The following is a 25,348-nucleotide window of genomic DNA, read 5'->3' on the forward strand; positions in this document are numbered from 1 at the left end:
GATTTTCTTAACATTAATGACTCGAATACCTTCATTCTGATCATTCAAGATAAGAAAGTCCATTTAATCTACAACTGACGATTAACAAATGAAATAAGACTTCGTACAAAATGTTTATTTAATCCATACCGTCAAAATCACAAGCATGAAACATATTTGTGCAGGTAACAAACAAATGCAGATTGTCATAGTTTAAAACACTTCACACAAACATATTCATCGTACATGTCCTTTTACAAAATTATAAATACATCATAATCTCGGCAGCAATATTTAGAAGGGGAGTCTTGCAATTCAGTTAAGTCACAGTTTTCTTGACTGAAGGAATGATGCATACAAGTTTCATTTGTCCAGAACAATATCCAATACACTTCCATGGCTTGTACAAATCTTCAAACTTTTGAAATACACATTTCAAATTTTACAAATCTGACATTAATGCATAGCATAAATAAACTGCTTTCTGAACTGCACTACCAGTGTGTTCTCAACATGAGAAAGTTTATGGTTTTCAGTGAGCTAGTTAAGTAAATTATTTTATAATTCATCCTTGGAATCAAAATCATCCAGTTCAACATCTGAGAGATCGATATCTTCTTCCTCGGGCAGAGCTCCGTCCTTGCCGTCCCAGGGTTCGGATTTCGCAATCTTCGGCAGTTGTGCTCCGCGGACTGGAGCCGTGCGGCCACGGCCGAAAGAGATGTCCCTCAAGAACTCGTTGATTCCGTCTTCACTGAATGATCCCTTCAGCAAAGCAAACTGCATCTTCTTGGCATTGAGTGCCGCCAAAGCTGGGTACCCAAACCCACCAATGTCCAGAGCCTGTTCCAGCTCAGGCTGTGCCATGGCCTCGGCCCACCCCCATCCCCACATTTTCTGTTTGTACTTGTCTCCGAGCCTAGTGAGCATCTTGATGTACTTGTTACGGCACTGACTCTGGCAGTCAAGAATGTGAGGAAGGATGGAAATCACACAGATGGGATGTTCCTTGCAGGCTTCGTCAAGATCAGCTTCTGTATTGATCTGCTTTACCTCGGGAGGTGGAATGTTGACGGCAGCCTTGTCTGTTGCCCATGTCACGATGTCAGAAGACTTTCGGCCGCCATCGTATTCCTCAACATCACCCTTATGGAAGAACTTGATGGTGGGGTAACCCTTGACCTCGTACCGACTGGCCATGACTGTGTTCACGGTGGCGTCGAGGGCACCAAGCTTCACCTTCCCTTTAAGCTCAGTGGCTGCAGCTTCCCACTGGGGTGCTAGGTTCTTGCAGTGGCCACACCAAGGAGCGAAGAACTCAACGAGCCACATGTCATCGGACTTGAGGACAAGCTTCTCAAAGTTACTATCAGTGAGCTCAACAACATCTGAATCACCACTACTACTACCACCACCATCACCACCACCACCTCCGCTCTTCTTACCCGAGAGCTGTGCTCGAACTTTGTCTTGCGCAATTTCCAACGCGTGGTCAACAATGCCTTTGGCTGTTCGCTGACCATTGTAATCTTGAGGCTTCTTCTTGTCAAGGCCAAATATTTTTATTGTAGGGAATCCCCTGATGCCAAACTGCTGTGCCAGGCTCTTGTGTTCATCTGCATTCACTCCACCAACTTTAACAACACCCTTCAGGGCCTGAGCTGCCTTCTGGTACTCTGGTACTAGCTGCTGACAGTGTCCACACCAAGGAGCATAAAATTCTACAATCCAAACTTCATCACCGTTGATCACATCCCGCTGGAAGTTGGAGGGCGTGAGATCGACGACGCCACTGGACGAGGAGTAGAGGGCAGACGCCCCACCCAGAAGGAATGTGAAGAATACTGGAAAGAAATTAGGAAAATCAGGGTTCTGTCACATCTTATTCATTACGCCTAAAACCCAATTGAAACCATATACGTACAACCCTAAGCATAATGACATCTAGTGTTGGCATTTTCTTTAATTTATTTTAGTTAAATGTGAAAATGCTTCAGTATATAAATAAAAACAATTGAAAAGTCAAATGCATTTGGACTATGAAGAAAGCAATTCTTAAAATCTTCATCTTGGATGAAATTTAAAGCATCAATCAGCAATATTTCAAAAAATGTAGGCTCACGTCACCCCCAGAGTCCCTTTGGGCTTGGCTGGGAACATGTTCAGACAATATGTTTGGCTGAATTGGCTCTAAACCAATCTAGATAAACTACAGCAATTCCATCTATGCAAAATATCAAGTTCTTATTTATGAAAGATGCAGGCGAGTTGCTGCCCTTTTTTACTTCCTCCCTGTTATTTGCAAGGTAAATATCATGTGCAAAATAAACAAAATTTTCTCACAAGAATGCATCAGAACAACAGCCATACCGCAGCTGCAAATTTTCTTACACCAAATAATTTAATATTATTCTAATTTGTACAGATCAATGGGGCGATAGGTGACATGTTATGTTAGTAGTACTTCCAAAATGGAAATCAGGCGGGGATTAGTCCCAACCCAAGCTGCAGCAGATGAAACAACCTGCTCAGCCGTTCAGCTTCTCTTGAGTCAATAAATGGGAAGGTAAACTATGGCAAAGACTACATACACTTCTGCCTTTCTCCTTTATATTCACTAAAGTTACTCTTCTACCACTTGAAACATGTCACTCAGAGCCTAGAGCCAACATGAGTCATCAGATTAATATGAACTACAGGCAACACATCCTCTCCTCATTACAATTCCCAGCAAACTTTACCTCATTCCATGGAAAAAATTCAGACCAAAGACAAATCTTTACCAAAATTCCATCAAGGATTCTCGAGTTGACCCTCCCATGGTTCACAGTCTCCCACAATCCCCCTCAGGGTCACCACAAGACAGGCGAATATAATTTTAAGTAACCTATAAACAGAAGGGCTCTGCTTAACACTCAAATAAACTGATAAAGACTATGAAGTGGAGGTAAAAAAAAAAATTAAGTGGCCATAAGATAAACACCACTTTCTGCCTTCTCAACACTCAAATAAACTGATAAAAACTATGAAGTGGAGGTAAAAAAAAAATAGGTGGCGATGAGGGAAACAAACACCACTTCCTGCTTTCTCAACAATGAAGTGGAGGTAAAAAAAAAAAGTGGCAATGAGGGAAACACCACCACTTTCTGCTTTCTCAACACTATGAAGTGGAGGTAAAAAAAAAATTAAGTGGCTGAGGGAAACAAACACCACTTTCTACAATCTCAACACTCAAACTGATATAAAAACCAAGAACTGTAGGTAAAAAAAAAAAAAAAAGTGGCAATAAGAGAACCAAACACCACTTTCCGCGCCAGAATACCAGGTGTCTCGCCCCTCGCCTCACCTGCCAGGCGGTTCATGGTGCCTCTGGTGCTGGCCGGGACGACTCTGGCCTGCCGAGGAGCGTGTGCCAGGAGGACGGGTGTGATGGGCGGCGCCGGGGGTCGTGGGGGTGTGGGTGCCGCGCCGTGTCTGAGTGGGGGTCGTGGAGCCGCTGCGCTGCGCCACTTGTCCTCTTGCTCTTGCTCTTGCTGTACATGTGTCCGTAAACAAACCTTGCTACGTCCCGACTCGCGCCACGCCCACGCCCTCGCCCACGCCCAAACCTAAATCCCACGCCCACAACCCACACCATACATCAACTACCTAATAATCACCTTGGTCCCACGCTAAATACCCGTCTGGTTGTGATTTTTGATGCCCGGGAGTCTAAAATCATGGGTGGTGGTGGAGGCGTGCGAGGCCGGAGCTGAAGGATTCGGATTCAAACACAGGTCGTGGAGGAGTGTGATTGGCGGAGCGGCGGGGCGGGGCGGGGCGGGGCGGCGCGGGGGGTTCGAACACCTGCCGCCACCTGCTCCGCTGACAACGCGCCACGCCACAAAGACACGTGGACTAAGGGGTGAAGGGTGTACACAGTATACCCACACCACCCTGTCTTTATCTCCAGCCACACTTGTTTCCCCCAAATTGACTTCAAGGGGGGGAGGGGGCAGGAGGGGGGTCGTTAGCTCACCTGTGACTTACGTGTTCTCAGGTGTTTGTACTAACGGCTATATCTACCTTAATCGTGGGACCCCCAATGTCATAGTTCACCTCCATGTCAAGTCTTCAGTTTTAATTAGTATAGCCTAACAGGTTCTCTATCTATATAGTTTGAAGCTGACTCTAATATATATGTATGTGTGTATGCTAGCTAATAGTTGCTCTTTTTATTTGTAACATCAAACTCAATCAGTCGCTTTACCATTCCACAGAACTGACACGGAAGGGAAACAATGATGCAATAAGTTATATAGTAATGGCCATATGTGAACCTTTAAGAGGGAGATCGACTATATAAGCGATCGAGATGGTGCTAACACAAACTTATATATAAAGACACAAGGCAGCTTAATTTTCCTCATCTCAAGCGCTTTCACATTCCCTTTATATGTTTTAAAATAGCGTAAGCACAAAATAACCCATTCACTATTACCGTACGGGAGAAATAGAAGGTAGAAAATACATTATACAGGACGGTGAAAATAGAAGAGAAGGTAGATTATATATTACAGCTACCTATACGTATTACATTTAACAATATGACAGACGTGGAAATGGCTGATTGAAGAGGATGAAGATGAATCAGTCTGTGGGAAGGGAAGGGTTAACAAACTGTCCTGTCGTGCGATAAACCAGTTAGCGGAAATCAGTTAAGCGAGGACCATTATCAGCTGTGAGAAAGTTGTGTTCGTTTGAAAAGGGGGGAAAAAAATGGTAGAGACAGTCGACGGATCGTTCAGGGGAAAGGTTTGAGTTGTGTTACACTTGGAAGTTTTTTGTGCGTGTATTCTGGTATATTCTCTCTCTCTCTCTCTCTCTCTCTCTCTCTCTCTCTCTCTCTCTCTCTGATCATTATATTCCTTTATTAACCAGAATCATCATCCATTTAAGTGATCTTGATTATATTATCGCTACAAAAGTAAAGGACAGACAGACCGTACATGAGAATCGATTAGGCTATATCACATGCCCCTCTCTCTCTCTCTCTCTCTCTCTCTCTCTCTCTCTCTCTCTCTCTCTCTCTCTCTCTCTCTCTCCATTTCGCAGGTGTTTTCCGCATATCCTCAAACCTTTCTTATCTCAGGCATCTACTACATTGGATAAAGCTTTTCTGTAGACCGAGTTAACATTTCTATGGGTGGTTTTATGAGCCTACAATGGAGCTGCGTATCTCAAACACTTCAAACTCTCTATAACTATTTTCTAGGACCACAAAAAAAGATTGGTAGGGACGTAATTTTCCCGTCCACAGCGCGGAAACCAGGGTCATCAAATCTATACCTTGGAAATCCATACAACTCCTACGAGATAAGATATAGCTATGTACTAAGGCGTGTAAGCGTAGTAGTAGTAGTAGTAGTAGTAGTAGTAGTAGTAGTGGTAGTAGTAGTAGTAGTGGTAGTAGTAGTAGTAGTAGTAGTAGTAGTAGTTTATTGTTGAATGTAGGCTACAACAAGGGAGGAGGGAGGTACTATTTTAGAGAATACAGCATCTCGACTCTCCCTTCCCTGTGCATCTAGTGAGAGCGGAAGGAAAGGTCACTGCGCCCACACTAAGGGAAAAGTGGGCCAGTCAAGGGTCGCGCCGCCCACGCCCCCGCCCCCATCCCTCCCCCAGCCATCCGAACTGTTGCAAGCCGCCCGCCTCAACACACACACACACACCTATACTTATTGTTCAAGATAGTTATCCTACACTAAGAGTCGCCATTTAAGACAGTGATCTCATTCTAGTCATGCTCCAGTAATGTGACAGGAAGAATTATGCTGATGGTAAAACGTGCGTGATTCATCTTTCAAGCTTTCCGCTATACTTATTGTTCAAGATAGTTATCCTAAGAGTCGCCATTTAAAACAGTGATCTCTTTCTATTCATGATCCATTAATGTGACGTACAGGAAGAATAATATGCTGAGGTAACGAGATTTTCTTCTTTCCAGCTTTCCGCTATACTTAATGTTCAAGATAATTATTCTACACTAAGAGTCGCCATTTAAGACAGTGATCTCTTTCTATTCATGCTCCAGTGATGTGACAGGAAGAATAATATGCTGAGGTAACGTGCGTGATTCTTCTTTCCAGTGAGTGTAAGGTCGATTGCATGAACTTCCCTGAGTGAGCCCCGTCCGCTGCGTGCACGCCTACCTGCCTCCACCCTCGCCCCCGGCAGCGTTTAAGGCACCGATAGATAGACTATAGTGGCGAGTATATACTGAGCATCTGCACTGAAGCATACTGCATATCATTACACTCTACCTATCACTGTACCGTCAGCCCTCCACGTCAAGGGGGGGAGGGCGACCTGCAAGCAAGGCGGCCAAATGGTATAGGTATAACGACTGAGCAAGCGGTGCGTCAATTAGGGTTCAGTGATCAATTACTGGTCCTGGCTTCAGAAGACCCATATAACCCTTCATAGTATAGCCCTCACTGATAGGCGTGTGTCCCAGGCAATGGTTTCCGGCTTTTAATATGCTATAGAGGCTGAACATTATACTGATCACGTACTGATGCAACGCGTACTACCTATTGCATGATCCCTTAACTTTCCAGATCATGATCGTCCCCTCCCGGCGCTGCTGACGAAGGCCATAAACGTGGACCTGCGTGTTCCGGTACGTGGGGGAGACGCTCAGATGGGGCAGGTACGTACAGGTGACACTTATCAGATTAATTTGCAGACAGGGGAAGGGAACGGAGGCAACACGTGTTGTCTCCGGGAAGGGAACAGAGCCACGTGTTACCTCCCATGCTGCACGAATATATATTTGTCATTTTTCCTTCTGTAATCATTTAACTATTGACAATATATCTTGAATTGCTAATAATATATTCAACAAGTATACAGCATTTGAGCTACGATCGTTGGGTCCTGCTTCGACAACTCCTTGTGTCAAATCTGTTCCTGAAAACCATAACACGGGCCCTAAAGCCTCCTCCTCGGAACCATTTTATCATGACTTTAGCTTTTACATAATCAGAAATGCAGGCGATGTAGTGGCGTTCCTACAGCAAAAACCCATAGACTTAGATATGGGGAAGGACCTTTGCAAACTAGTAATGAAGTTTCAGTGTTCCGAACTACCAAACCCTTGACTCGACCAGGACGCGCTGACGTGGCAAGAGCTGGGACATAGGCGCCAGCAGTCCTGCGGCGCCTTCCGTGGCTGGAGGAGTCTGAGCGGCAGACCTGTGGAGGACTGGCCGTCTGGAGATCCCCGGCAGAGCAACTACGAGGCGACGAGGGCGTTATTGTGGGTGGCAAGCAGGTGACGTGTTGCAAGATGATGTGGCTGTCACTGCGTCATCGAGGGAGGGTGTGGGATTGAGGTGTGAGGGACCCAGACACCCCGCCATTGACTGCAAGGCCCCAAATTCAGGTACGGATTCTGGTACTCTACTGGTTCGGGTACTCTATATACTAGTTCTGGTACTTCTTTTAAACTAATGCTATACTACTTCAGGTACAATACGAACTCGGGTACCACTCTTACTAGTTAGGTACACTATACTAATTCTGGCACTTCTTTTAAACTGATGCTATACTACTTCAGGTACAATACGAACTCGGGTACCATTCTTACTAGTTCAGGTACACTATATATACTAATTCTGGTACTATTCTAATTCAGGTACAATACGAGCTACTATATACTTCAGGCACTACGTATACTAATTCAGGTACTTTACTAGTTCGGGTAGGAATAGTATAAGGCTTGTAACATTAGGACAAGTCGTGGGGTAAACACTGGTTCTATAACGCGCCAATATCTCGATCATTTCCTACTTAATAACCAGCTGTTTCTGTTATCATATCATGTTGTCCACTAAACCTTCATCAAACGTCCTGGAAAGCCGTAATGACTAGACCTAATGCTGTAAGTCTGTTCATTCATGCTCAGGACGTGAGGTGTTGTTTTAATGTCGGCTGTCTTAATTGACTCGAGCTCAGTAGGATACCTCGTTTCCCATATAGTCCATAACCACCCGAAATTGACCTCTCTTTTGGCCACTCTATGCTATCTTCTGTTGTGGGAGTGGTGAGTAGCGGGCTCTTTTTTCTACACTTTTTGTTGCCCTTGAGCCGTCTCCTTTGTTGTAAAAAAAAAAAAAAAAGGATTTATTATCAGGACACCTCCCGGGATTGACCTCTCTTTTGACCACTCCTCTGAACCCTTTTTTATAGTAGCAGGGATTAGCTGGATTTTTTTTTCTTGAGCAGTTTCCTTTGCTGTAAAAAAGTTATTAGTATTTGTTACTAGAATTAGTCTGCTGTGGCTTGAATTAACGTTATTATTTATCTTCATTTCTTTTCTCTTTTTGCATTTCAAGTATTTTAATAAGTAAACCAACAGGGAATTTGATCATTCTTGCCAATGTTCTGTGTACTAAATACTTCCAAATGAAGCATTCAGGGCAGAAATAAGACTGACTCTTTTTATTATGATACGTTTTACCGTAAATGTGAAACTAATACTTATTTTCTAGGTAATTTTCTCTCTCAAACACTGTCTCTTACTGTCTCTCTCTCTTCCTCTCTTTGTTCAATCCTCAGCACGACTATATACTTGTGTGTGTCTTCCCCTGACCCATCACCTTTATCACACGTTTAGGCTGCCCAGTGAGTGCAAATTCGGTGCATGTTCTAGCTTTCAATGTTAAGATGCCTCCAGTTTTTTGTTTCCTCTCGTTCTCAATGCAGACTCACCAGGAGGGAACTTGAGTACGTTTTGTTTCGTATTAGAATGCTAGGGGTCTGTATCTCCCCATTAATTTTCCAGATCTTCACAGTGTGGAATATTAACTCTAGTCCTCTGTAAATAAGTCTGGATATCCCTTCTTTTATAGGTAGGGATGATATTGCTACGTCTCCCGTTTTGGTATTTTTTCACGATTAAATTTTTTGCACTGAATCTCACAGCATGTCAGTCTCGTGTTTTCCCTGTCTCGTCCATATTTCCACTGGTATTTCATATGGTCCTGTCACTTATCATTCTTCGTTTTCTTCCTCATTACTACTATCTATTGTTACACCAAAAGACTATCCTTTTATATTTTCACTCAGAAGTTTTAATCAATATCAGTGTGTAGGTTACAAATAAATTGCCAGTATACTGTTCCTTTTTATTAATCAAACTATATAACCTAAGCAGGAATGATATGTCCTTAATTATAATATTGAGATTGTTAGGTTGTATTTTTTTAAAAGTTTACAAAATTCTTCCAAAGGTACAAAAAGAAAAAGGACAAGTGCTGAGATCCTGACGTCAATGCCGAGGCCTGTCCTAACGAACTCAAGAGCAGTGAAGATTGAGTCGGGTGTCCTCGCACATCACCAGTCACCACATGCTGTCACGGCTGGACATCTAAGGAAGAAAGAGTGAGACCTAACACTATATGGAACTGATAGTGTTGCACAAGTAAGGTTTTTGGTATCAAAGACCAGAGCTGCCCCTATATCTCTCTTTGCCCATTAACCTGGTAGCAGTGATGGGCCAAATTTGTGCCATGGTATAAACCCCCCAAAATAGATGATACATAAATTGATCACTAATGCTTTGATATATATTATGAAATGGTTTGTGCGAGTGAGGATTTTTTTTCATTTTTCTCGCTTAGAGGAACCATTAAGAAACATGATCCCCGCTGCTACCGGGTTAAGAGAGCTCTAGTCCTATGTAGCAGACCACTGGGTTGCTACAAATATTGTATGCTGATCCACCCATTAGCAAATCCCCACTCTGTTTTTATTAGATCAACAACTACCATGGTATTATACTGCTGCAGCAAACTACTGAAGCTGCAGAAACCTGAGATGTTCTGGTTCATACTTGGCAAGGTGACAACTGACCACATCCGAGCGCTTCACGCATTGCTGAGCCCCGACATGAGCTCCACCAGTACAGGAAGCACAACAGTACAACATGGTCAGTTATCGACGACTGCCAGACATGAACCTGGACTGCTCAAAACCTCTGCAACTTCAGCAGCTGATTGCAAATCTGCATGAGCACTAGATGAACAAGCACCTCGCTGTCTGGCACATTGAGCAGCAATGTACTGCAGCAGGTGTTGTAATCCTCACTGTCCCCTTTCCCTTTCCCTTTCCAGATATGGATGAGCAGCCCTCTCCTCCAGTCAGAAGGAATGGTACCAGATTACCATGCAGCAGTCAAGGCCACATTCAACCTGTGGATCATGGGATCACCTCTCCAGCCTTGTGCAGCTCTGCGCTCGTGTTACAAATCCAAGCTACCTCTCCAAACTCATCAAGAGTGTTTACTTTCATCAAAGGATGGATCAGCAGCTGGCCACTTGGACGGTCTGCCATGTTCAACTGCACAAATTACTCTGCCCATCCATATCTGATGCAAGGCAACCATCGGGCTGTTCAGATAGCACTCACCTGAGAGGAAGGCTTGGTCGGAGTAGTTTCTGAGCTCAGTAAGCAGGCCTGAGGTCATATACACTGAGATGGCCCCAACATCCTCAGTGAGATATCTTACATGCCTTCCTTGCATAGAATTAGAGCCCTCCTGAGGAGAAATAAGGAAGGTATGTCAGGCATCTTGCTGAGGGCCATCTTAATGCAAATGACCTCCAACCAAGCCCCCTTGAATTTTCTTCCCGAGATTCTCTTCCACCTATCTGGATCCAGCCCACGGCTCCTCATCACTGCTGGAGGAACCATCACGGATGGTGTCCACGTAAAGGTGCTGGCTGCTGGGGGGAGGGTTCACCTGTAGCGTGTCTGTCTTTACCTGCAAATCGGGAGTGATTTATATATAAACAATATCTAACAAATATACCACCACATGCAAGTCAAAGTGAATGAAAACACTTCTATAGACAAACAAAGGAAGGGGCGACAATTTCATGATATAATGTCGTCAAGTAAGTACGATTTAGCATACCCATCTGAAGTGCAGCAAATCTACAATGGGATCTGGCAGCATTGTCTCCCTGTGCAGCTGCTTCAGGCAGTGCTGCAGCTTCTCCCAGCCTCGGCCCTCGCCCAGCACATACCGGACCTTGAGCACACACAGATGCTGAAGACTCTTGGGGGATGCTGCAAATAAAATCGGGCAAGACACAGATAAAAGCGGCAGTCCAGTGATGTGCCGCAGTGCTCAGAACGTAAGGGCTCTGCAAGATTAGGCTGATTAATTTTGTGTAGCCATTTTATATCCGAGTATGGGATGGACACCTACATAAAGAAAATGATTCCCTTTACACATGATCCCGACAAACTTACAAATGAGCGTCCCTACTTCTTGCCACGCCTCGGTAAGTTTCTCGTCCGTCACCTTCCAGGATGTGCTTAAGATGTCGCTGGCATCAATGGGCAGCTGGGCAACGAACAGGTTGGCCGTGCGCAGCCAGGACACAAGCAGCCACGGAAACCGCTTGTACGCTCTGAAGCACCTGGTCGGGGGAAACGTCTTAAGTCAAAATAGCTGTCCAAATAAATATTACACTCTCCTAATCTTCTGTAACTCCTCTCCATTTTCTGATAGTAAAGGAAGAGGAACACAGAATATATATCAAGACTGGAAAGATGGCAAGATTGAGAGGTGGTCAGAGGGGGTTAAGAGGACTCACAGCACAGCCAGGTAATGGTGCGTGAGGGCGGTGAGAGTGTCGCGGGTGTAGAGGCGGTGGGCGGGGACTCCATGTTGCAGCAGACGGAAGAAACCCACCACGTTGAAGAGTGATGACACGGTGAGGGCGGCGGGGAGTATGTCATTCTCTCTGCCAAGACACAACCATTACTAAGCTGTCATTTATATATGTGTGCAGTAGAGGAAATGGGTTGAGTGAAAACAAAAGGGAAACAATAAAGTCCACTCAGCACTGTTCCTATACCATACCTAAGTTGTCATTTTATATAGCCTATAATGTGCAGTAGAGGAAACAAGTCGAGAGCGAAAACAAACAAGTCCACTCAGCGATGTTCCTATAATAGCAAATATAAAGAGAGAAAAAATAGAAATGGCCATTTACTTCCTCTTCACATAACCAACATGATTTTCCTTCTACTGTATTTCCTCCCCCCCCCCTTTTTTTTTTTACTTCATCTCAATCAAGAGGGAGGAATCACAATGCCTTGAGTCTGTCTTCATCATAAAAAAAAAAATGCTACCCTACTACTACCTGCACCATTATATTACACCACCAGTAACAACTATACCTCGATCCATTCCCCCTTAATCATAAATTTTCATATTATATCACTTCTCTCTCTCGTCATTCCTCTCTCTCTTCATTCCTCTCATCTCTTTTTCTATTTTCTTCTCTCTCTCTCTCTCTCTCCCAGCCACCAAAACCCCTTCTAGAATATCACCATAAACACATCACTGACCAATAAAGTAGCAGAAAAGATACCTGGCTTTGTACATGATGTCCACGCCTCGTGCCAGCAGGTACTGAAGAATCTCTTGGCCCAGACCACCCTCCTCATAGGCACCTGGATGGCGGTTCTTGAGGGCGGCCACCAGCGGGGGAAGCACGCCAAACTTGAGGGAGTTAATGCTGCTTCCTGTGCGTGTGTGAGGAGAGAGAAGGGATGTTAGAGTCATACTCTTAAACATTTCGGCACTTAAGAGCACATAATTGTCGAGGCTTTCATTGGAGTTTTGAGCCTCTTCTTTGCCAGCTAGGTCCATGAAAGCAGCAACCATTCACATTCTTCATATTACACAGTCTCAATGGGAGTTAGTTACCCCTAAAGTTTCACATTCTCACATGCAACAACACTGCAACACACACACCTTTGTCAATCATGTATTTGGCAGTGTCCATGACCTCCCGGGTGAGAGACTGGAAGAGGAGGAACCCAAGAGGAGTGTCATGGCAAATGTGGAGCTGCACAACGAGGGGAACCTGAAACACATGAGGAGAGGCAAGTGTTACCATCTGTCTTTTCTTCTTACAGCCAAGGAAGTAACTCGCCTTTCAGCATGCTACTTCACACCCAGGGCCACTCACCACATCACGCTCGTTGCAGTCAATGATGGCACTCTCCATTTCTTGCAGGAAGTCGTCTGGATTGAGTCCATCCTCTATCAGCATGCGCAGTGCCCTGTACCTGAGGGAGAGCAAGGCACACTCTTATAATCATTTAGCACCACCATTGCCATCCTAAACTTTTTTTTTTTTTTTACAACAGCTCAAGGGCACAAAAAAAGAAACAATAATAATAATAAAAAGCCTGCTACTCGCTGCTCCTAAGTTACTTCACATACAATAATTATGGTCATGAATGTTGACAGAATCTGCTTCACAATTCTGGCAGAACGGATAAACCTCACACCTTTCTAATCAAGTCTAGTAAACATGCAGCAACCTGGTAGTGTAGTGAGATATGTTTACCTGTCGTCATTGTATGGTGAAAGACAGGAAAGTAAAGGTACTATACTTTGTGGTCATTACAGGAGTTTTTCGTTTGATAGCCAGCACCTTATGGTATAAATCAACAAACAATGACCTCACTTTGTTGTATAGAAGGTCTCATTAGTAAGGAAGCATATATGAATTATCTGAGTCAAGACCTATGGTAACGTTTAGGGCTTAGGGTGTTGTTGGTTTAAGTTTAGGGTATCTTCAAACACATGATAGCCAGCACCTTATAGTATAAATCAACAGAGTGACCTCACTTTGTTGTATAGGAAGTCTCATTAGTGAGGAGGTACATATGAATTTTCTGAGTCAAGACCTAGGTATGGTAACTATTTGGGGTTTTGTTAGGTTAGGAAGTTTAGGGTATCTTCAAACACATGACTGCCAGCATCTTATGGTATAAATCAAGAAAAGATGACATCACTTTGTTGTATAGAAAGTCACATTAGTAAGGAAGCATATATGATTTTTTTTAGTCAAGACCTACGGTAACTGTTAGGAGTTTTGTTAGATTGGAGGGCGGCATGAGGCTCAAAAGCCATCACTGAAACAATCCTGCCTGCACCAACATTAAGCTCAGGGACATTCACTAACAGTCCCCTAAAACTGAAGTCTAAAGAGGCAACAAAAACCTCAGGCACACACTTACACACAAAAAAAACCTAAAGATGCCATATTCAAACTTTAAAATTTTCTCAATTCTTAAAGTTCCCAAAAATTCCTGGGAATTTTACAACCTATTCACTGCAATAAGCTTCTCACCTTTTCCACTGGATGGCGAGGTGGAAGATGCTGTAGCCATTTCGAGGAATCTTATCGTGAGATGTGACGCTCAGGATCTTGCGGAGGACAGAGGAATCTTCTTCTTCTTCTTCTTCGTCTTCACTCAAGCTTCAAAATAAATACAGGAGCAAAAAATAATAAAGTAAATAAATACAACACGTATATAACGTCTTTTTCTTGGTATATACATTCTCCGATCTGCTGCCAATGTATTTCAGATGCTGTCACTGATAATGTTGGCAATCTTGAACACGGAAAACACTGTTGTATCATCATCAATTTAAATTTCGCTCATCTCTTTTGGTAACAACATGGCACCTGTTAATGAAGGTGGTCAAACTCTCCTATGACTCTGGGCCACACACACACACATCAAACGCTACCTTTTGTCAGGTGAGTGTGGGATGAACTGTATGGCAAAGTGCAGCGCAAGTATCTCCTTGTTCTTCATGAGGTAGACATCTGCGCCCTGCTCCAGCAGCTTGTCCACAGCCAACTCCCAGCCTGCCTGTACTGCCAGCATGAGGGCCGTGGTGCCATCAACCATTCTGAACCGACACCAAAGACTCGCATTAGGCAAGAAAGAACATGGAGAGGAACAGTACAACAAGACTTGGAAGTGTTAGAAATAGAGAGAGGATTAGCACACACTGGATTGAGCAAGATGGAGGAGGATCATTTCAAGTCTGACATTGAGAATGTGAGAGGATGGACTGCTAACGAAGAAAAGAACCAAGGTGTTGAGGGGTGGAGGGGTTAAGAGGTTGAGGAGCGGAGGGGTTGAGGAGTGTCTTACTGTGCATTGATATCGCTGCCGTGGGAAAGGAAGAGGTCCAGCATGGTGTTGTAGGTGGCCACGCACTCTCGACTGTAGTTGCGACAGAGACAGTGAAGGGCAGTGTTCTTAGTTCTTATGCAGCCAATGTTGGGGTTTGCGCCTCTTTCCAGGAGGAGCCGTGCAATCTCAAGGGCTCCCTGTAATTGCCATACGAGTCATTGGTCCATGTTATCAAACTCCTCGGAACCTTAGTACATCTATTTAAGAAGGCGTTCGAAGCAGATATTGGGGAAGGGGGGTCAGGGGTCAGGTCAAGGACATATTATAAGGAAATCCTCAAAAAGAAATGCACTAAATGGAGGATGGAGGATAAATAAATAGAATAAGTAAATAAAACGTTAATACTTTTTTTTCATGTACATTCTTCAGGTAGAAAGTCTCTCAATCACTTCTTTATGCAGAACAGAGTAATGCACCAGGTTGAAAAAAGACAGTTGCTGCACAATAAAACCTAAGGACCTGCTCTTTCTGTTTTCACTAGGGACTGTATAAAGGAGGAGAGAGTAATAAGATCGTCAAAAGTGGGAGAGACTCACGGCCCGTCCAACCACATAAGGGAAAATAAGGATGTTAAACGAGAAGAGAAGATTGTTTCCTTACTCACTCACCACCTCGGCTGCTGCATGAAGTGCCGTGGTGTACTTGAAGGCTTCGATGTTTAGGTCAGCACCGGCATCAAGCAACAACTTCACAATCTCTAAGTTATTATTTTCCGTGGCTGAGTGCAGCGGAACAACCCACTTGTCCCCATAGGCCATGTTCGGGTCTGCCTCAGCACTCAGCAGCAGCTCCACAACCTTCCTGTGGCCCTCAGTCTTGCCACAGCATGCAAGGTAGAGAGCTGAGAGGCTGGAGTGAGACAAACTTTCAACACGTATATCGTCTGGAAAAGACAAGTAAAGTTTAATCAAAAATATAATTAATCCTCTGCCACACTACCCCAAAATCTTACAATCACTCTTGAGGTGTGATGAGTTGACTCGAGGAGGGTGAGCTGAGGGACACACAAGCTCTCAACGGGTTTAACAAATCTGGTCTTTCAGAACGAGTGGGTAGGATGAGACAGGGCCCCCAAACAAAAGCAAAATGATGAAAGCTTTTATATCAAATGAAGAATTATGCACATTAAGGTGGCATAAAAGTGGTAAAGCACAAGCACCTGCCATTAGAAGGCATCGCACAGCCTCCACGCAGCCTCTGGAAGCAGCCACATGGAGAGGTGTCCAGCCGCGGTTGTCAGTCACACAGGTGGAGTGTCCATGCTGCAGCAGCTCCTGACAGATGGCCGTTATGAAATGAGAAAAATACAATCAATCAGAACACACAAACTGTTGGTGTGCATGACCATATTCATGCATGCACCTTGAAAAAACTAAAATCAAATAACAATAATAATAATAATAATAATAAACTATGTAACTTGTCAACAGAGGTGCAGCACTCGCAGTGACTTGTTATAAAATAGGAGAAAGAACTTAAGCCAATGGTCTCACAGCTCACCAGGACATGGATTGGCAGGCACCCCCAACACACATGGCTGCAGGGCAAAGGCTCACCTGCAGCAGCTGAATGTTTTCGCTCTGCACTGCTTGGGCCACGGAGCTCACTGAGTCCAGGTACAATTCATCAAAAATCATGGCGCGAAGGTACTGGGAACCTGAAGTGTTTGGAAGTCAAAAAACATGGAGGATAAAATTCCAGAAATAAGCCCACCAAACCACTGACAAAGTGACAACAACCAACAGCACAGCAGGAAGCAGGTCATGCATTTTTCATAAGCAATTAAATCTAACCAAACTAAATCCAACCTAACTTAACTAAATGTAACCACTTCATAAATCTAACCAAACTTAGCTAAATCTAACCTAACTTAACCCCTTGAATGTGGATTTCCTACAAGAAGACATTGCCACGCTATAGGAATGGAACAAATTAAGAGTGGCTGCTACAATTCAATGAAGAAAAATGGGTTAAGATTCGTTTTAGTACCGTGCCAGTATTTCATTACCTACCCTGTGAAACATCACTAGCTCATCATATGTCTTTTCTACAAACGTTGAAAATCATGGAAATGCTTTCAAAATCCAATTTAAGGACTATTTATTGTTGAAAATAGGGGATAATATTCACAAAAGTGCAGCCTCCTCTGGCGGTGGCTGCGGCGGCGGTTCAGCCAGTGTTGCAAGAAATACCTCCTCGCAGAAATAAATAAGAAATACATATGTGTGTATGTGAGTAGGGGGGGGGTCCAGGGATTAGAATGGGGGTCGAGGGAGCTTTGCCCCCCTCGACCCCCCCCCTTCTACTAAATCATGTCGTAAATACACATAAAACCTTACTAAATCATGTCGTAAATACACTTAAACATCACAGTGTACTAATAATTCAAGTATTTCTCATTATCTCCACAAAACAAGCGTAGAATTAGTGAGGCTCTGGTAAAGTACCCCAAAAAATAACACGCATGGTTCACCCCACTAAATCATGTCGTAAATACACATAAAACATCACAGTGTACTAATAACGCAAATATTTCTCATTATTTCCACAAAACAAGCGTAGAATTAATTACCCTCCTGCATATCACGGTCCCAGCCAGGCTCTTGTGGAGGTTGTCGCCGCCCGTCCCTCGCCTCGCTGCAGAGAGTAGATAAAACTGTCTTCTTTGACCTGGGAGTGTGTGTCGCCGGGTGCTGCCAAGGGACAGAACGGGGCGCCTAAATGCTTCACGCCTGCCCCGCCGCGCGCCCCGCCATACCTCTATTGTTGTGACTTGAGAGCAACGTTACTAGATTATCGTACTCAGAGCATAGTGTTACCAGTTTTTGACGATTAACTATTGCCAAGAAACATCAGGAATTAACTATTTTAACGATAAATGTAAATGAATCTAGTTATTGGGGCCCAGGAGAGTTTTTGAGTCGGAAGTTGGTAAATAGAAGAATCTGAGTACGACAATCTGGCAACGTTGCTTGAGAGGTTGTCACGTTGAGAGCCGAGCACCGTTGCCAGATTATCGTACTCAGAGCATAGTATTTACCGTTTTCTAACGCCTAACTATTATTGAGTGGAAATAACGGATCTTTGAGGAGAATATAGCTTGGTTTGGGCGCTTGCAATGACTCGGTGTTGGACTGTCGAAAACGGACTTAACTAGGAAAAAATGTGATTGCAGAGATTTTTTTTTACACAGATTTACATAGAAACTCAGACCAACGGCACAGCGGGAATTTAAGTAGGTCATGTATTTTTCATAAGCAATTAAATCTAACCAAACTAAATCTAACCTAACTTAACTAAATCAAACCTAACTTATAAACCCCTGGCTGTGGATTTCCTACAAGAGAACATCACCAACCTACAGGAATGGAACAATTTAAAAAGTGGCTGCTACAATTAAGTCTACGAAGAAAAATGTAGTCATATGAACCTTAGGAGGGGATATCCAGCACACCAATACCACATGGGAAACATATTCCACTATCCACCACAGAGGCAGAGGAAGACCTGCCCAGTACATAAAGCAGAGAAAGACCTGCCCAGTACATAAAGCAGAGAAAGACCTGCCCAGTACATAAAGCAGAGAAAGACCTGCCCAGTACATAAAGTGACATATACGATTCTGCAAGTGTCTATACCTAAGGAATTTTGATGTGTTGCCTGTAAATAACATGGGCAGCCTAATATTTGAAATAGCCCTGCATAACATTCTATTTAACATAACACCATAACAGTATCAAATATGTATATAAACGTCACTTTTGGACCATTTTTTGCCACATCTTTTAATTAAACTCAGTCTGCCTCTCCCTCCCTCTCGTAATTCGGTTTCTCTGCCATACCGAAAGTTAACATCCTATGCACAGTCAATAAGCTTAGGGAAATTAAAGATATGGTCTAGATAATTCCTCCCTTTTTCTCAGACTTAAAGCTTCATATTTATATTCAGTCAGAGGACGGCATATGTATATTCATTGACATTCAGCATCAATTCAATGTCTTCCGAGCCCCTTCACTGGATCTCTTTTGCCACCCCTTTGCTGGTCACTAGGGGCTGTATTACAAGTCGAATCCGAGAAGTTTCGGGTCACTACCAAGGTCAGTTTAGGGGCCATATTACAAGTCCAATCCGAGAAGTTTCTATCCTGGATGCTGTGTCCTGAGATATCCTGGATGCTGTTTCCTGAGATAACCTGGATGCTGTGACCTGAGATATCCTGGATGCTGTTTCCTGAGATAACCTGGATGCTGTTTCCTGAGATATCCTGGATGCTGTGACCTGAGATATCCTGGATGCTGTGTCCTGAGATATCCTGGATGCTGTGACCTGAGATATCCTGGATGATGTGTCCTGAGATATCCTGGATGCTGTTTCCTGAGATATCCTAGATGATGTGTCCCGAGATATCCTGAATGGTGTCCTAACATATCCTGAATGTTGTTTCCTGAGATGTCTTGAATCCTATTTCCCATGATATCCTTTTCACCCTCTTCAGGAGTATTTGTCCCACTTCCTACTATATTTCTACTCCAAGTTCCTACTATCATATCCTACTTTCTAATGGATGCATGTGAACTAGGAGACCAAAGCTACCATAAAACTAGTCACATTCTTATCCTATATTAGATTCCAGACGGTAAATCAGATGGCTAGCAGCATTACATATTAGGGAACCCTATATGACCTGCTATATCCGCTTCCAAATGTTAAATGAGTTGGCTATTAAGTAGTATCACAAATTGCAGTATTATATTTTATTTCGAGTTTGTACATATTCTTTTATCCTGAGTGCCATTTATATTATCCTTCTTGATATTCTGATTCATGAAGATTGCAAAAAAAAAGTTATAAAATTTGATCTAGCCTTTGTAAAAACTTTGTGACTTTAAACTGTATAATGCAACTTCGTCATCCGCAAGAGTACTGAAAGACTGGAGTCGCTCAATCATTCATGACCAGAGAAATGCTATAAAAACTCAGCTTGCCCTTTTGAAACTTTGGTGAATTTCAAAATGGCAAAGAATGACTAAAAATATAAAAACATTAGCAATTGGTAATTCCTCAATGATTTGCAATGACAAAATTATTAAAAAAGTAATCTAGCCATCTTAATCAAGCTGTAAAGGTGACTAAAATTCTTAAACTCGGCAAATAGTAACCCTTTGATGATTCATGATGGCAAAATTATTATAAAAAGCAATCTAGCCTTCCTGAAAACTAAAAATATCAATACAATATATACTGCTACCCAAATACAAAAAAGGATAAGAAAAAAATACTCTTTATACTCTAATACTCCAAGACAATTATTACACAAAAGAGTAATCTAGCCTTCTTAAAAAACTCAAAATTGCAATACTATACACTGCCTTTCAAATAGACATAGATATACAAAGATATGATTAATACAGCCCCTCCTTCTGACACCTTAAATGGGATGAAAAATGGAAGCACACTCTATATGATTTAATACACATTCTCCCTTGGACACCAAATATGGACTGGAACATGGAAACACTCTATATGATTCAAATAGCTTCACCCTCAGACACATAAGCTGGAACATGGAAACACTCACTCTATATGATTCAAATAGCTTCACCCTCAGACACATAAGCTGGAACATGGAAACACTCACTCTATATGATCTAAATAGCTCCACCCTCAGACACATAAGCTGGAACATAGAAACACTCACTCCCACCACTCTTCTTCCAGTGGGGCTTCCAGTAATCCACTCCGCCTGGTCCTACTGCTGCTGGGGCTCCTGTTGCGTCTGACATGCTGGTACGAGTCTGTGTCATTATGAAAAACAGATAAATATGGGGAACATTAACTAAAAAACTGCAGAGGCAAATCTATGAAAGTCAAGATCTCCACAACTGAGGTGCCCAAAAGAGGAGCATAAAGGACAGAGCCATTTCTTTATAGGTTGGACTGGGAAAGGCAGAACAAGACATAAGCTGCAATGGACAAGCAACCCTCAGTACACCAAATACAAGGTTGCTTCTCCACTGCAACTTGTTTCTCGTTCTTGTTTTCATGTTCTTTTCCCTGCCTTTCCCAGTGCGAACTAGGAAAAAATGGCATTGTCCCTTGCGCCACTTCACCAGATGAGCACAGAAAATGAGATCAGGCACAGCACTAATGAAGCAAAGCAATAGAAGTCCAGATATCTTAACAATCAAAGCAAGCATAATCACTGAAGGGAAAAAGCAGTGGCAAGGAGGCATATCTATGGAAGCCTGGAGATGTTCACAGTGGACCAAATAAGCATGAAAAATGAGGTTAATGAAAGAATCCCATCTCCTTTGGCAGGCTTAGGAAATGCAAGGGGCGGGAATGGCTGGAGGAAGAGAAGGAGGAGGAAGAGACGGAGGAGGAGGAGAAGGATACCCTGAGAAACTGAGATATGAAGATGAGGAGGTATTGGGTGGAGGGAGAAGGAAGGGGAGAAAAAAAGAGGAAAGGAGAAAGGAAAGGAAGTAAGGAGCAGGGGGAAAGAAAGGGGAAAAGGAGGAGGAGGAGGAAGAAGGGGATGAATAATAATAACCAAGTCTGGGTAGGAGGCACCAGGCAATTTCCTCCAGTCTAAGAAGCATAGTCGTGAAATACAGGGAAATTTAGTTCTGGCAGACACGGAATTACATTAGGAAACCTGCAATAAAAACAAAATATGCTTTAGAACTCTCTGGCAAATGAAAAATTAGATGCACACACAGAGTAAAGTTTATGCCATCTAAGGGATAAAGGAACAGGACTAAATTTGGGATAATAAATGATAATATGGTTAGATCAAATAGGAAAGAGTTACACCATCAAAATCTACAGGCAACACTTGTTATATGTACTAGACAGACTTCATTGAGCCCTTGACTGAGGATTTCCTACAAGAAGACATCAAGCTACAGGAATGGAACAAAAAGTGGCTGCTACAATTCAATGAAGAAAAATGGCACCTTAGAAGGGAATATCCAGCATACCAATACCACATGGGAAAAACTCCACTATCCACATGGAGGCAGAGAAAGACCTGGGAGTATAATGTTACCAGGCTACCAGTGAAGGCCAAAGCTGTGCGAATCGCAGCGGACAGGTTAAGTCCATCCCCAATAAACAACACGTACTACAGCTAAGTGCATATACACATAACAAAGGTTGCCTGAGGTCCGATTGCATGAAGCAGCTATCCTCGGGTGCTGCCACATCTACACACACAGTCATTTATTTCCCTGTGTTACCTTACTATGCAGCAGCCGTGCCCTGGCCAGTGTAGAGGCCGACCAGTGCACCCTTGGCCTGGCGGAGGGAGTTGCACCCTCGTACCCAAGACCAACTGAGGCAAGACTACAGGAGGAGGAGGAGGAGGAGGAGGAGGAGGAAAGGGAGATGAGAAGGATGCTTTGAGATATTGAGAGATGAACTGCTGGATGGAGGAGAAAGGGAGAAGGAAAGAGGAGGAAAGGAGGGAAGAAAGAAGAAAGGAAGAAAGGAGAAGGAAAAGAAGGAAGAGGAAGGAAAAATGGGATGAGGTGTAGAAAAGGAAGAGAAGAGGAAGAGAGGGAGGAAAAAAGAGAGGAAAGAAAGGGAGGAGAGGAGGAATGGAGAAAGGGAGGAGAGGAGGAATGGAGAGGAGAAGGAGGAAAAGGAAGATTGGAGGAGGAAAAAAAAGAAAGGAGGAAAGGAAGAAAGGAAGGGAGAAGATAAAGAAAAAGGAAAGGATGAAAGGGACGAGGAGAGGAAGAAAGGAGGAAAGGAGACAATCAGGAGAAAAGGAGGAGGAAAAGAAGAGGAGAAAGGAGGAGAAAGGAATAAATCATAACAATAATAAAGCCAAAATTACTAAGCCATCAAGCAACTCCACACACACACACACACACACACACACAAAAAAAAAAAAAAAAAAAAAAATAAATAAAAAATAAAAAAATAAATAAATAAATAAATAAATAAATAAATAAATAATAATAATAATAATAATAATAATAATAATCCAATACTAAGCAAATCTCAGTCCCAGATCAGCATTTATAAGACTCAAAAGTGCAGGAGAGTTTAATTAAATGCTACAAGTATCCCATTAGTACCAGCTGATTAAGAGGATCCAACACCCATGCTTAATGATACCAGGAGGGTTAGAATACGTACCATCATGGGCCCCAAATACCTTGCCATTGAAGATTGAAGTCCTTTTTGGCATGTTATTTTTTTGTTTTGTTTTTTCTCCTCTTCTATGCCTCTGTTTTATTCTCTGATCTTTATCTATTTGTCTTCTGTCTATTATAGTTTTCTTATCTCCATTATTTTATCTGTCTCCTGTCTCTTTTTCTCCTTTTTTTATCTTCTCCCTTTATCAAACTTATATTATTTTTCTCTCTTAACTTAACTCTTACTTATTCAAAGTACATAACATCAAGTAATTGTAACTAAGTCAAGTCCATAATGTGAAATATGCAATAACAAAAATAATAATGCATAATTTAGTTTGAAATCTCCCCAGTAACCTGCTCTTGCATATCAAAAAAATCCTCAGCCAATGGCGAGAGTTTTGTCCTCTACCTCTCACACGCCAAGCCTGGCAGCAGGGAGTCGACGGCTGCATCATTAAAAAATCATCAATAATAATTAATATGCATTAATATACTCTTAATTATCCAAACTTATAAAAAAGTGCATTTGACTGATTTATCCCAGTGTGAGAATATATGTCCAGTGTGTCAAAACAGGGTGTGGCTTGTGCCATGACAGGCTGTTGTCACATGGCTCATGAGTCTTGGTTCTGACACACACTTAACAGGCTACGGCTGGACCAACATAAAAAAATACTTCCTTACTTACCTTCAATGCAACATGAGTGCCATCATCTTAAGACTTACACTGCAAAAGGCAAATGAATAATGAAAACATGAAGCTGACAATAAAAACACACCTGGAAGAGAGAAAACCAAGTCAATACAGCAGGTGGGAGGGAGGCAAGGGAGAGGCGTAATATCTGGCTCTGTGCTGTAATGGCCACAAGGATGCTGCCCTAACCTGGAAGGCCAACACACTGTATAGACTCACGTAAAAGTCAAAGTTTGGAACCCAATCAGTTACTACCACTAGTCTCCCACTACACTAGGATGACAGCTTAATATAAGGCAGGTTAAAATCAAAGCTGTGTTGTACTGACAGCAATAACTAGTGTTATTTCAGTCCAATCAATTCCTTGCTATGAGGCGCTCAGATGAGAGAGGGCGGTTCACCTAGAAAATATGACGAGGCTCTCTTGCAGGGTCATATATTAAATTGGCAACCTTCAATTTGCATTAAGCTGACATCCTACTCTACAACAGCTATTTCTTTATAATACCCGTTTTACTAGTTTTGTAGGCAGTTAATTCTATTCCCCAACTGAGTCTATCATAGTTTTTGGAATCAATTCTACAATATATTGACTTTTACTCAAGTATATATGGTAATAATATTAGTTAATGAAACATGTCCACAGACTAGAGAGTAATGTCACATGAGTATAGTGATCACTGTGCCCAAACGATATACATAACAATCAAATAACACATTTTGGAACTCTAAACTTTCTACCGGCTCAGCTCTATCCCTGTGGTTCATGGAGGAAATGTTTCAAAGGTTAAAGCTGGGACTGCACCAACACCTCAACCAAAACTGATCTGTCTTTTGGCATTATCCTCCTCATCTTCCTCTGTCTACCTTTCCTTGGAGCAGCAACTTGTGGGCACTTTTTCAATACTTTCTTTTGCCTGTGGTCTGCCTCCTATGCTGAGAAAATTATCCTTTTCAGTGCCTGGACAGTGGAGTCAACCTTCCCTGGTGGAGATATATATTTTACAAGTTCTCTAGGGTGACTGTTTTGCTCATAGTGGTTCCATCTGTATGGGAGTAAGTCCAGTGTTGTAAGTAACATGAGTACAGAGAAAATGAGAACCCTCTCCCCCGGCAGGCTGTGGCCGGCACACAGGCAGCACAGTAACATCTCATGCATGAAGCTACAGACACGCTAAAGACTTCCTGGCACAACTTGGTCTAACTCTTACACCTCATTCCTTTGTTACTGTCCTTGATAATCTGAATGACCACAGCTTCACGTGCTTATCTCTGATCCAGTTACATTCACATATTTCAGTTTCTTACACCTGCATATATGCCATCATTCTCTGGTGCTGATTATGGTCGTCTCAATCAAGGAGTCTCGGCAAACCATTTTAGGGCTCATACTACTGGTATACTGATTTCTGAGACTCCTTAAGCCTATACTGAACTTGTTATGGATTATGGCTTATG

At 42.8% G+C, this 25,348-nt stretch overlaps 3 protein-coding genes across 5 annotated transcripts in view; 1 reads left to right on the forward strand and 2 right to left on the reverse strand.

The window, feature by feature from the left end:
- The window catches only part of LOC127008390 (cell surface glycoprotein 1-like), a 47,759-nt gene extending 37,323 nt beyond the window's left edge, over positions 1–10,436 (forward strand). The window contains exons 2-6 of the transcript XR_007761068.1: positions 6,108–6,355; positions 6,579–6,670; positions 7,131–7,405; positions 9,255–9,445; positions 10,137–10,436. The gene's annotated coding sequence lies outside the window, so the exon portion shown is untranslated. The remainder of the gene's footprint in view (positions 1–6,107; positions 6,356–6,578; positions 6,671–7,130; positions 7,406–9,254; positions 9,446–10,136) is intronic.
- Positions 101–3,585, reverse strand: LOC127008392 (protein disulfide-isomerase A6 homolog). The gene is made up of 2 exons (XM_050880427.1): positions 3,326–3,585; positions 101–1,823 (listed from the first exon to the last, which is right to left on the reverse strand). The coding sequence occupies exons 1-2, from the start codon at positions 3,339–3,341 to the stop codon at positions 538–540; spliced, it is 1,302 nt and encodes a 433-aa protein (XP_050736384.1). The 5' UTR covers positions 3,342–3,585; the 3' UTR covers positions 101–537.
- Positions 9,138–17,837, reverse strand: LOC127008391 (ankyrin-3-like). 3 transcript variants are annotated; one of them, XM_050880424.1, is made up of 15 exons: positions 17,618–17,837; positions 16,602–16,702; positions 16,205–16,319; positions 15,654–15,928; positions 15,004–15,182; positions 14,591–14,755; positions 14,187–14,315; positions 13,014–13,113; positions 12,797–12,908; positions 12,411–12,564; positions 11,628–11,777; positions 11,281–11,450; positions 10,940–11,094; positions 10,432–10,786; positions 9,138–9,391 (listed from the first exon to the last, which is right to left on the reverse strand). In XM_050880424.1, exons 1-14 carry the CDS (start codon positions 17,625–17,627, stop codon positions 10,670–10,672), a joined length of 1,932 nt encoding a protein of 643 aa, XP_050736381.1. In that variant the 5' UTR covers positions 17,628–17,837; the 3' UTR covers positions 9,138–9,391; positions 10,432–10,669. The 3 variants fall into 3 exon arrangements, with proteins under 3 accessions (XP_050736381.1, XP_050736382.1, XP_050736383.1); XM_050880425.1 differs by lacking the exon at positions 17,618–17,837 and having other exon boundaries at positions 16,209–16,319; XM_050880426.1 differs by lacking the exon at positions 17,618–17,837 and having other exon boundaries at positions 15,654–15,894.
- Positions 17,838–25,348: the final 7,511 nt, after the last annotated feature.

The sequence above is a fragment of the Eriocheir sinensis genome, chromosome 37 (genome assembly GCF_024679095.1).
Source record: "Eriocheir sinensis breed Jianghai 21 chromosome 37, ASM2467909v1, whole genome shotgun sequence".
NCBI lineage: Eukaryota > Metazoa > Arthropoda > Malacostraca > Decapoda > Varunidae > Eriocheir > Eriocheir sinensis.

Bases quoted from the DNA above. Each gene is read 5' to 3' on its own strand.
- LOC127008391 (XM_050880424.1), bottom strand. The intron at 14,756-15,003 runs GTAAGACACTCC...GTGTCGGTTCAG, and splicing joins GGCAGCGATATCAATGCACA to AATGGTTGATGGCACCACGG. The intron at 12,909-13,013 runs GTGAGTGGCCCT...CATGTGTTTCAG, and splicing joins ACTGCAACGAGCGTGATGTG to GTTCCCCTCGTTGTGCAGCT.